The sequence below is a fragment of the Lipotes vexillifer genome, unplaced genomic scaffold (genome assembly GCF_000442215.2).
Source record: "Lipotes vexillifer unplaced genomic scaffold, Lipotes_vexillifer_v1.1 scaffold2116, whole genome shotgun sequence".
Classification (NCBI taxonomy): domain Eukaryota; kingdom Metazoa; phylum Chordata; class Mammalia; order Artiodactyla; family Lipotidae; genus Lipotes; species Lipotes vexillifer.
In genome coordinates, this window is record NW_006791713.1 from 215,222 (window position 1) to 227,385 (window position 12,164).

The following is a 12,164-nucleotide window of genomic DNA, read 5'->3' on the forward strand; positions in this document are numbered from 1 at the left end:
TTAGTATCTGCACAGGTGATGGCCTCCAACTGATAGCTGTGTCCTCAGTAAGCAGTGTGAGAGGTGGTGGAAAAGATTAGAAAAAGGAGAGACATTGCTAGTGCTGGCAAAGGGAGTTGCGGGATTTGCGGCTAGTAGAATAGGTTTATTTATACTAAGGAGTAGCAGAAATTAAAGGTACGACACCAGGTTGAGTTGTAAGTATGTTAGTAGGGGGTCGTTAGATAGTTTTATGCCACATCGCCTACTGGTAGAGAATCGTGGTGGGCAAATGTGGAGGTCATTTGCTTGTAAGTGACCTTCTAAATTCATGGTCTACAATTCATATGGCAGTTTCAAGCTCAGAAATCAACCCAGGGAAGGGAGCTTTAGTTTCGCCTCCCCTACCTTTTCTTGTTCATTGGGAAGGATATTTAACCAAAATTGGAAGGGATGGCAACCCAATCAACCATTATCTAAAATGGCACTTCCCTGGTGGTCCAGTGGTTGGGACTTCACCTTCCATTTCAAGGGGTGCGGGTTCAGGGGAGCTAAGATCCCACATGCCTTGCGGCCAAATAACCAAAACATAAAACAGAAGCAGTATTGTAACAAATTCAGTAAAGAGTTTAAAAACATTTTTAAAATAAAAATAAGATGACACTTCCCAGAATAATTGACTCTTCCCAAGAATCTTCAGAAATGTTACGCTTATGCAAGTTATAGACTCATACAAGCGTATAGAACATGGTAACCATGAGATGGAGGAATAGTTTTCATGTCTTGCTGCAAGAGAATGGGAGGTTTGTGTTTTTGCTTGTTGATCATTTTGAGTATAGGTTAGGACCGGGAAAGAGGAAGATTGCCACAAGATAGAGGACAGCATGAAAACCAAAAGAGACAGAATAACGATCCATCCTGTTATGAGAGCACTTGAGGAGGATAAATGAGTAATTGGCCCCTTTTAGTTGGTTGAAGTTTAGAAAGAAGAATACGTTTGTTTGCATAAAAGGGATTAAGTGGTTGGTAAAAGGTATTTTTTTAACTAGTCATGAACAACTTAGGTACAAGATAATATAAAAGAGCCAGCATTGGGACTTCCCTGGCGGTCCAGTGGTTAAGACTCCTTACTTCCACTGCAGAGGGCACGGGTTCAATCCCTGGTGGGGGAACTAAGATCCCAGATGCCGTGTGGCATGGCCAATAAATAAATAATTTTTTTTTAAGAACCAACATTTATTTAAAGATTTGGAAATTCATATACCTATTTCTATATAGATTATTTACCTTTTAAACTCTAAGAGACTATATATTAACATTAGTGTAATAAACACAAATATTCTTTAAGCTAATAACGTATATATCCGTGTTTGACTTCTTTAGCTCTTCAATACACTGTATTACTCTTGTATCTAGGACTTTGCCAGTGCTGCGACATCTACTGAGAAGACTCTTACCCCTCTCCCTTCCCTAGCCCGTCTGTATACCTTCTGTAAATTCGCTGCCAAGGCACTTAGTACATTCTAGTAGGAATTACTGTTTGTCTTGTTTACCACTGTTTTCCTACAAATACTATCCATTTGATAATATATCAAATGATAATTTATCCACTTCATGTATAAAATGTTCAGAAAATATTAATAAAATTCCATTTTCTGATGACTGAGATAAGAGTATGGACTCATATAATTAAGACATGCCCCTTGAGTTACTTTTAGAGTAGTAATTTAAGGGGAAAGGAAAGGAAAGACATGAAGAGGCAAGATCTGGAGAAGACAGGGCACCCTCAGTGCAGTATTATTGAGTGTTCTGTATACGGCCAGTGTTCTGGTAGGCACTCAAGGAAGCCAGTTGTCAAACTGGGGAGAGAGAATTAATACTGGTTAGAGGACTGAGATCAGCTAAAGGGAGCTGTTGACGGCTTTGAATTTGGAGGTTTAAGTAACCGGAATTGTCGTTTTTCCCCATTTCAGCTCCACTCAGCACTTACTGAACATGACTTGTGTGTCAGCATGGAAAGGAAGCGATGTGTCCAGGAAGGATGTCGTGGTCTGATTTAGCTTGTTACCTTCAGGAAAGCGGTCCCGAGTGCCAGTGTGCTCTTGGATTTCACAGATGACACGTTTTGAGTCAAGGTTCCTATTTTGACCTTGGCATGTGTGCTGACTGGTATGTCGTCTTCTTCCAGGCTGCCTAGGGCACAGTGCCTAGCCATGGGTAGGAAGATAGTTGTGGCAGTTAAAAGATTAAAACACTTTTGAGTCAGACACACCTGGTTTTTTATCCTGGCTCTGCATTTACTTTACGGTTTTCGTGTCTACTGTAGTATCTACTGTTCAGTTACTGTGAGGATTAACTAAATAATCCACGGAGGGTACTTAACTAGTACAGTGCCTAGCACATAGTAAGTGCTCTGTGAAAGGTTAGCAATAAATATTTCAGTATCGTCTCTATCAGCATTTGGGTCAAGGCCCAGGTCCCATTGTCTAAGGTACAGACTCTGACAGTAACAATATCTTAGCCATTCTTGTTCTCTTAGCACTGTGCACCCATGATGTCAATATATTCCTAAAATCAGGGCCACTGATCAGATTGGATGTACCTCATCTTTACATGATCTGCTGCCGTCCTGTCTCCCTGAGCTCTTCCGCCATACCACCCTTGAGTACACCACGCTTGTTCCTGTCCCATGGTCTGTATTCTTTCTTTACCTCTTCCTTGGAATGCTCTCCCTCCAGAGCCCAAGCCCACAAGGCCTGCCTCATTTAGTCTCATTGAATGTCACCTGTTCGGAAAGGCTCTCCTTGTCCATCCCATTGAAATATTACTTTTTAAAAAAATTTATTTATTTTATTTATTTATTTTTGACTCCGTTGGGTCTTCGTTGCTGTGCGCAGGCTTTCTCTAGTTGCGGCGAGTGGAGGCTACTCTTCATTGCAGTGCGCGGGCTTCTCATTGCAATGGCTTCTCTTGTTGTGGAGCATGGGCTCTAGGCGCACGGGCTTCAGTAGTTGTGGCACACGGGCTCAGTAGTTGTGGCTCGAGGGCTCTAGAGCGCAGGTTCAGTAGTTGTGGTGCACGGGCTTAGTTGCTCCGCGGCATGTGGGGTCTTCCCGGGCCAGGACTCGAACCCGTGTCCCCTGCATTGGCAGGCGGATTCTTAACCACTGCGCCACCAGGGAAGCTCTGAAATGTTACTAATCACTTTCTTATCCTGCCTTATATCTCTTCATGGCACTTCTTAGTGTCTTATATTATTTTATACATTTATTCATTAATTGTCATTCTCCTGTTTGGGAATGCAGGTTCCTCAGGTTAGCCTCATCACTGCTCTGTCCTCAGTGCCTGTGCACTCAGTAAATATCCGTTCAGTAAATGACTTCAAAGTTTGGAGGTGGTTATACCTAAACACTAAAATTACTCTTTAAAGATTATTGTGGAAGTAGCTAAGTAGGGGAATGATACTGAAAAAATCTGAAATTGCAAATTTCTTTTTCTTTTAGAAAAGTGTGGACTCTGGAGAGATGAAAGGGAAACCGTCTCTTCGTAAACAGCGCTTCATGCAGTTTTCCTCACTGGAACACGGGGGAGAGTATTACATGACACCACGGGACTTCCTCTTCTCAGTAATGTTTGACCAAATCGAACGTAAGTTGTGTTTTTGTTTTTTAAGTTAAAAAAAATCAAATATTAGGGCTGAAAAACCTCTGTTTTATAGAATTGGTAACAGCTTTTCTTCATTTTAATTATCATCATTCTTTGTACCATGCGTTTACTTAATTATTTAGACTTTCAACCCTTGTGAGACTAAACTTTATTTATTTATTTATTTATTTATTTATCTAAGAAATAGTTGCTTTGTATGTGGGTTTTTCTAAAAAGAGGAAAAGGGCTTCCCTGGTGGCACAGTGGTTGAGAGTCCACCTGCCGATGCAGGGGACACGGGTTCGTGCCCCAGTCTGGGAAGATCCCACATGCCGCGGAGCGGCTGGGCCCATGAGCCATGGACACTGAGCCTGCACGTCTGCAGCCTGTGCTCCGCAACGGGAGAGGCCACAGCAGTGAGAGGCCTGCGTACCGAAAAAAAAAAAAAAGTATCCTAAAGAGAGGAAAAAATAGGTAAGTTTTTAAATGTCACTAAATAAGTTCTTAAAAGGGTAACTAATTCATCCAAGATGTTACGTTTTGGTGGTGTTGATGTTTTAAATTGGGCAAAAAAAGAAACTAGGTTAGAGCAATTAGGAGGGTCACACAGGGGGTGGGGTGGTGGTGGGACGAACTGGGTGATTGAGATTGACATGTATACACTGATGCGGATAAAATGGATGACTAATAAGAACCTGCTGTATAAAAAAAAAAGTGTGATCAAATGTATTCTATTGGAAAGAAGCAAAAATAGACTATGTTTACTGTCTAAAAATATATATATATATATATATTTGATCTTTGAAAAAATAATCAACAGAAATTAAAAATTCATCTTTGACCTTACTCAAACCTAGATCCCTCTCCTGAGTTAACTAGTGGTTTATTATGTAGCTTTTAAAGACCTTTTCTAATGCATTCATATGCTTCTGAATGTTTGAACTATTAAATATTTTGTTTTATCGAGGTGGGTCTTTTCATATGCATAGATACTATTTGTATTTCTGGAAATTGTTGAACACAGTTTTACTCTGTCTCAGATTGTATTTTAATCAATGCAAAAAGTTGAAATATAAGGAATAATGCTTGGAATACCAAAAAAAAAAAAAAAAAAAGGTTGAAGAGAGAGAGAGGGAGACAAAGAGGGAGAGAAAACAGGAATTTTGTGTGGTCAAACTGGCTAAAAATTGAATTATTATTATAACAATTTTTAAAATAAGCTTTAATAGCTATACTGTACTTATATAAAACTAAAACTTAATTTTCTTTCATCTGCTAAAAAGAGAAAGCTTCATTGGACTAATGGTCTGCTCTTGATAAGCTATTGTGAAAGGTTTCCGTTTTTAAGTAATCTGCCCAGAAAGTAACAATTTTGTGTTCTATCAAAATAATTTCCTGTGCTTCGTGTTATCTTTATCACCAGTTCTTTGATTACTTGAAAAAAACCTAGTTTTCTCAATATTAAAGTTTTGCTCAGAACTAAAAAAAAGGAGGGTCCTACAATGGAGTCATGATGCCACTGGTTTAAAAAAAACCCTGAAAAAATAGAATGAGAAGCAAAAATCCAAAAGCTATAATTAAATAATTTTATTTCATAAACCGTCTACTCCCAGTTATCCCAAATCATCAGAAATTCTTAGTTTTGTTTATCTAAATCAGTCCCTTTCGCTTTGCAGAGAGTAGACATGGCCTCGTCCTCTGTGCCCTATATTGCAGAAGTGGTCTTTGAAAAGTTCTTGGCTTCCTGACACCTTTCAAAGTGTGCCTACAGTCTTGCCCTGTGGATAGCTGCATATGGGACAGGTGGAATGGGACAGGGCAAGGTGAGCTGGAAGAAGTGTAGATTGAATTTGGGAAGACATTATTGATACTGAGGGATGGCTTGAGCAAAATCGAATGATCATGATGTGTTCTAGGGACAGTAAGTTCACCAATCACTAGCAGCAAAGCATGGCGTTGGGGGGTAGAGAGAGATCAAATTGAAAAACAATAAGGGCCAAATGTACAGGGGATTTGGGTGACCCTGTGCAACCACCAGAGAAATGTGTATTTGGTGGAGGTAAGGGGACATCATCTTGAACCAGTGAGGGATCAGTGAAGGTTTATGAGAAGGAAAATAAGGTGGTAAAAATATATTTAGGTTATTTTGGTACAGCTTCTGTTAATCTAAAACGCTAAAACAACCAGTTATTTTACCAGCAAAATGGTTTATTTGGGAGGAGCAAAGAATTGCAGTTCAGAACGTGCATCAGTGACAAACCACGTGCAAGTCCCTTAAAGCAAAGGACTGAAAACTCTTTCATAGGGCTTCCCTGGTGGCGCAATAGTTGAGCGTCCGCCTGCCAATGCAGGGGACACGGGTTCGTGCCCCAGTCCGGGAAGATCCCACATACCGCGGAGCGGCTGGGCCCATGAGCCATGGCCGCTGAGCCTGCGCGTCCGGAGCCTGTGCTCCGCAACGGGAGAGGCCACAACAGTGAGAGGCCCGCGTACCGCAAATAAAAAAAAAACTCTTTCATAAAAGAGAAGGGGAAATTGGGAGGGGCTGTTACAAATGAAAGGTGCACTGGACGGAAGTGGGAGTTTTCGTTGCCCGGCAAGGAGCACATTTCTCCCTCTTGCTGGAGATGCATATGGTGTGTCTCCCTGGGGGGTTGCATTGAGCACTGGAGGTGTGTGCACGAGCGCTGCCCTCCTGGCCTCCCAACTCCCTTGCAGTAACGTCTCCCTTTATTAGCTTTCACACTGTTTTGGAGGGAAGCTTAACAGTATATATCAGAAACCTTGAAAATATTTACTTATTTTGATGCAATAAGTTTCTTCCTAGAAAATTAGTCTAAGTAAATAATTGGAGAGATACAAAAAATTTTCTTTTAAAAAATAGTTCAGGGCTTCCTTGATGGTGCAGTGGTTAAGAATCTGCCTGCCAATGCAGGGGATATGGGTTCAATCCCTGGCCTGGGAAGATCCCACATGCCGTGGTGCAGATAAACCCATGCGCCACAGCTACTGAGCCTGCGTGCTAGAGCCCACGAGCCGCAGCTACTGAGCCCATGTGTCACAACTACTGAAGCCCACATGCCTAGAGCCCGTGCTCTGCAACAAGAGAAGCCACAGCAATGAGAAGTCTGCACCGCGACAAAGAGTAGCCGCCACTCTCAGCAACTAGAGAAAGCCCGCACGCAGCAACAAAGACCCAACGCAGCCAAAAATAAAAACAAATAAATAAATAAACTTATTTTAAAAGAAAGTAGTTTAGCGTCTTCGACATATAAAGAGATTGGATGTTGTCACTCCTGTTCTCACAGCACAAAAGAAGCTGAAAGATTGAAAATCAACAGCTCTTCTCAGATCCATGAGAGAATTGAGACCACAGGGCACACAGAGCGAAAACTGGAGAAGGTGGGCACAGAGAGAAGCCACCGCTGGAGCCACCATCTGGCAGGAGTGTTTCAGGAGTTGCTAGAGCCCGAGCATGGGCTACCTTCAGAGATAAAAATGTGTGAAAATCCACCCTGAGGGCCCCGCCAGTCCTCACAGTGAAGGTCTGAGGAGAATCCTCCCCTGCTTCCCCTCAAGGGGAGGAGAAAAGTAGCCATTTTGAAATTCCCAGAACATTCTGTTCTCCTTAACAAAGTCCTGCACAAAATGGAAGCTGTGTTACCCAAGTCTAACCCACAGCCTAACCAACCTGGGGAAATAGAAGAACCCAACTCCAGCCCCATATGCCCTTCCTGCCTCACTTAAGGGGGAAAAGCAAAAACAAAAAACTGAAAGCACTTGCGAAGATCACAGCCTAGGGACATGGGCTCACTAACAGACTGAGACCCATCATAGGATCCCCCCACACGTCACCACACACCATCAGTAGGGCTCCTGTATAGCACACGGATACAGCTGAAAGAACTATGCCTCTCAGACCTTACTTAAGAAGGCTCTAGGGAGACGAAAACACAGCAGAGGAGACAAACCAGGACATTAGGAAATTTTAGCTGCTGACATTTACAACTACAGCAAACAGTGAACACAGACTAATGCTAGCCAAGTAAACATAGAACCTCACACCAAAGGCCTATTTACTGCAGTAATGTTTACCCAGCACATCATATCTGGCTCTCAACAGTAAAATCAAGTGGCATGCTAAACGGCAAAAAGCGTCATCTGAAGAGGCAAAAGCAAACATCAGAACCTGATTCAAATATAGCAGATATTCTGGAATTGTCAGACCAGGAATTCTGAATAACCATAATATACTGAGGACTCTAAAAGAAAGAGTTCATAACATATAATTACAAATGGGTAATGTAAACCAAGATAGGGGAACTCTTAGAGTCAAAAGGAAATGTTAGAAATAAAAAGCTCTGTAACAGAGATGAAGAACGCCTTTGATGGTCTCATCAGAATAATCCTCTGGGCCCAGAAAATAATTGGTGATCTTGAATATATGTCAGTCAAAACTTCCCAAACTGAAAAGAAAAAAGACTGGAAAAAACAATATTCAGAAACTGTGGTATAATTCAAACAGTGTAACATGCCCATAATGGCAGTACCAGAAAGAGAAGAAAGAACAGAAGAAATATTTGTACTATTAACAGCTGAGAATTTTCCAAAATTATTAACAAACACCAAACCGCAGATTCAAGAAACTCACAGAACACCAAGCAGGATGAATACAAAAATAAACTCAAAACGCCTAAATGTGGGATTGATACTGTGCAATTCCTAGAGGAAAATGTAGGCAGAACACTCTTTGACATAAATCACAGCAATATCTTTTTGGATTTGTCTCCTAGAGTAATGGAAATAAAAACAAAAATAAACAAATGGGACATAATTAAACTTAATAGCTTTTGCACAGCAAAGGAAACCATAAACAAAACAAAAAGACAACCTACAGAATGAGAGAAAATATTTGCAAACAATATGACTGACAACGAATTAATTGCAAAATATACAAGCAGCTCATGCAGCTCAATATCAAAAAAAACAAACAACCCAATCAAAAAACGGGCAGAAGATCTAAATAGACCTTTCTCCAAAGAAGGTATACAGATTGCCAACAAACACATGAAAAGATGCTCAACATCACTAATCATTAGAGAAATGCAAATCAAAACTACAATGAGGTATCACCTCACACCAGTCAGAATGGCCATCATCAAAAAATCTACAAACAGGGCTTCCCTGGTGGCACAGTGGTTGAGAGTCCACCTGCCGATGCAGGGGATATGGGTTCGTGCCCCAGTCCGGGAAGATCCTACATGCCACAGAGCGGCTAGGCCCATGAGCCATGGCGGCTGAGCCTGCGCGTCCGGAGCCTGTGTTCCGCAACGGGAGAGGCCACAACAGTGAGAGGCCCATGTACCACAAAAAAAAAAATCTACAAACAATAAATGCTGGAGAGGGTGTGGAGAAAAGGGAACCCTTTTGCACTGTTGGTGGGAATGTAAATTGGTGCAGCCACTATGGAGAACAGTATGGAGGTTCCTCAGAAAACGGAAAATAAAGTTACCATATGATCCAGCAATTCCACTGCTGGGCATACATCTGGAGAAAACTCTAATTCGAAAAGATACATGCACTCCAATGTTCATAGCAGCACTATATACAACAGCCAAGACATGGCAGCAACCCAAGTGTCCATCCACAGATGAATGGATAAAGATGTGGTCTATATATACAGTGGAGCCTTAGCCATAAAAAAGAAGGAAATAATGCCATTTGGAGCAACATGGATGAACCTAGAGATTATCATACTAAGTGAAGTAAGCCAGACAAAGACAAGTATCATATGATACCACTTATAGATGGAACCAAAAAAAAAAAAAATACAAATGAACTTATGTACAAAACAGAAATAGACCCACAGACATAGAAAACAAACTTTACCAGAGGGGAAGATGGAGGGGAGGGATAAATTAGGAGTTTTAGAATAACATATACACACTACTATATATAAAATAAATAACCAGCAGGGATCTACTGTATAGCACAGGGAACTGTACTCAATATTTTGTATTAACCTATAAGGGAAAAGAATCTGGAAAAGAACAGATATATATATGTAACTGAATCACTGTGCTGTGCACCTGAAACTAACACAACATTGTAAATCAACTATACTTCAATTTCTTAAAAAAGAAAGAAAAAGAAAATACTTTGAGATGAATGAAAATGAAGACATAATACATCAAAAGTTATAGAATGCAGCTAAAAGAGTGCTTAGAGGGCAGTTTACAACTGTAAATACCTGTATTAATAAAGAAAAAGGTCTCAAATCAGTAACCTAACCTGTCATCTTAAGGCACTGGAAAAAGAAGAGCAAACTAAACCTAGAGCAAGCAAAAGAAAGGAAATAACAAAGGTGATGGATAAAGAAAATAGAGGCTAGAAGAAGTAGAGGAAAATCTATGAAACTAAAAACTGTTTCATTGAAAAGAGGTGTCAAAAGTTGAAAAAACTTTAGCTAAATTGACCAAGGAAAAAAAAGAAAACTCAAAACTATTAGAAAACAGTGAAAGAGGGAACGTTACTAACAACCTTAACAGAAGTCAAAAGGATCATAAAGGAATACATAAAGGATCATAAAGGAATCATAAGGATCCTAAAAGATCATAAAGGAACACAATTGTGTGCGAATAACTTAGATCATAAAGGATCATAAAGGAATACAATGAACAACTGTATGCAAATAACTTAGATGAAATGGGCAAATTCCATTTTTCTCTGATTCTATGGATTATCGTTTCACTCTCTTCATAGTGTCCTTTGATACACAAAAGTTTTTAATTTTGATGAAGTCATATGTATTTGTTTTACTTTTGTTGACTATATTTTTAGTGTCATAGTTGAGAAAATATTGCCAAATACAAAGTCATAAAGATTTGCCCCTGTTTTATAGCTTTAACTATTGAGGTTAGGTCTTTGATCCATTTTAAGTTAATTTTTGTAAGTGGTGTAAAGTAAAAGGGTGCAACTTCATTCTTTTGCATGTGGCTCTCTGTTTATTATTTATTATCTAATTATTTTCTGTTATCTAATGATCTGATTATTCATTTGTTGAAAAGAGTGTTGTTTCCCCCATTGAATTTTCCTGGCTTCCTTGTCAATATCCAACTTAGTATAAATGTATAGGTTTATTTCCAAACTCTCAATTCTGTTTTGTTGTTCTGTATGTGTATCCTTTGCTAGTACTACACAGGCCTGATTACTGTAGCTTTGTATTAGGGTTTGAAATCAGGAAGTCTGAATCCTCCAACTTTGTTCTTCTTTTTCAAGATTCTTTTAGCTATTCAAGGTCTCTTGAAATTCCATATGAATTTTAGGATGGCCTTTTCTGTTTCTTCAAAAAGCACCATTGGGGCTTCCCTGGTGGTGCAGTGGTTGAGAGTCTGCCTGCCGATGCAGGGGACACGGGTTCGTGACCCGGTCTGGGAAGATCCCACATGCCGTGGAGCGGCTGGGCCCATGAGCCATGGCCACTGAGCCCGCGCGTCCGGAGCTTGTGCTCCACAACAGGAGAGGCCACAACAGTGAGAGGCCCATGTACTGTTTAAAAAAAAAAAAAAAAAAGCACCATTGGAATTGTGATAGGGATTGCAGTGAATAGAAAGATTGCTTTTTGTAGTACTGTCATCCTAACAATATTAGGTCTTCCACTCCATTAACACAAGATGTCTTTCCATGTATCTAAATCTTTAATTCTTCCATCAAGTTTTGCAGTTTTTACTGTGCAAGTTTTACACCTCTTTGGTTAAATTTATTCCCCAATATTTAATTCTTTGCGATGCTGTTGCAAATGGCATTGTTTTCTTAATTTCATTTTGGGATTACTCATTGCTAGTATATAGAAATACAACTGATTTATGTGTGTTGATTTTGTATGCTATAACTTTGATAAATTCACTCATTAGCTCTAACAGTTTTTTGTGAATTTCTTAAGATTTCCTGCATAATGAAATCATGTTTTCTATGAGCATATTTAACTGGACTTGTTCCTTTCCTATTTGGAAGCTTTTTATTTCTTTTTCCTGCCTAATTACTCTGGCTAGAAGTTCTAGTCACATGTTAAATAGAAGTGGCAAAAGCAGCATCCTTTTCTTGTTCCTAATGTTTCTGTTAAAGCTTTCAGTGTTCATCATTGAGTATGATGTTAGCTCTCATATTACATATGTGTGCCCTTTATAATGTTAAGGAAGGTCTCTTCTATTCCTAGTTTATTGGGTGTTTTTACCATGAAAGGGTGTTAGATTTTGTCAGATGCTTCTTTTTTTTTTAGACCAATTTTTGTACTGTTTTTCCACTTAACATTTTTATTTATTTATTTTATTACTTATGGCTGTGTTGGGTCTTCGTTTCTGTGCGAGGGCTTTCTCTAGTTGCGGCAAGCGGGGGCCACTCTTCATCGTGGTACGCGGGCCTCTCACTGTCACGGCCTCTCTTGTTGCGGAGCACAGGCTCCAGACGCGCAGGCTCAGTAATTGTGGCGCACGGGCCCAGTTGCTACGCAGCATGTGGGATCGTCCCAGACCAGGGCTCGA

General features: G+C 40.1%; 1 protein-coding gene across 1 annotated transcript in view; it reads left to right on the forward strand.

Annotated features, from left to right (window-relative positions):
- MICU2 (mitochondrial calcium uptake 2) overlaps positions 1-12,164 on the forward strand; it is an 88,426-nt gene that overhangs the window by 25,890 nt on the left and 50,372 nt on the right. Inside the window, exon 2 of the mRNA XM_007464501.1 lies at positions 3,483-3,627. Coding sequence (XP_007464563.1) covers positions 3,483-3,627 — 145 coding nt within the window. The remainder of the gene's footprint in view (positions 1-3,482; positions 3,628-12,164) is intronic.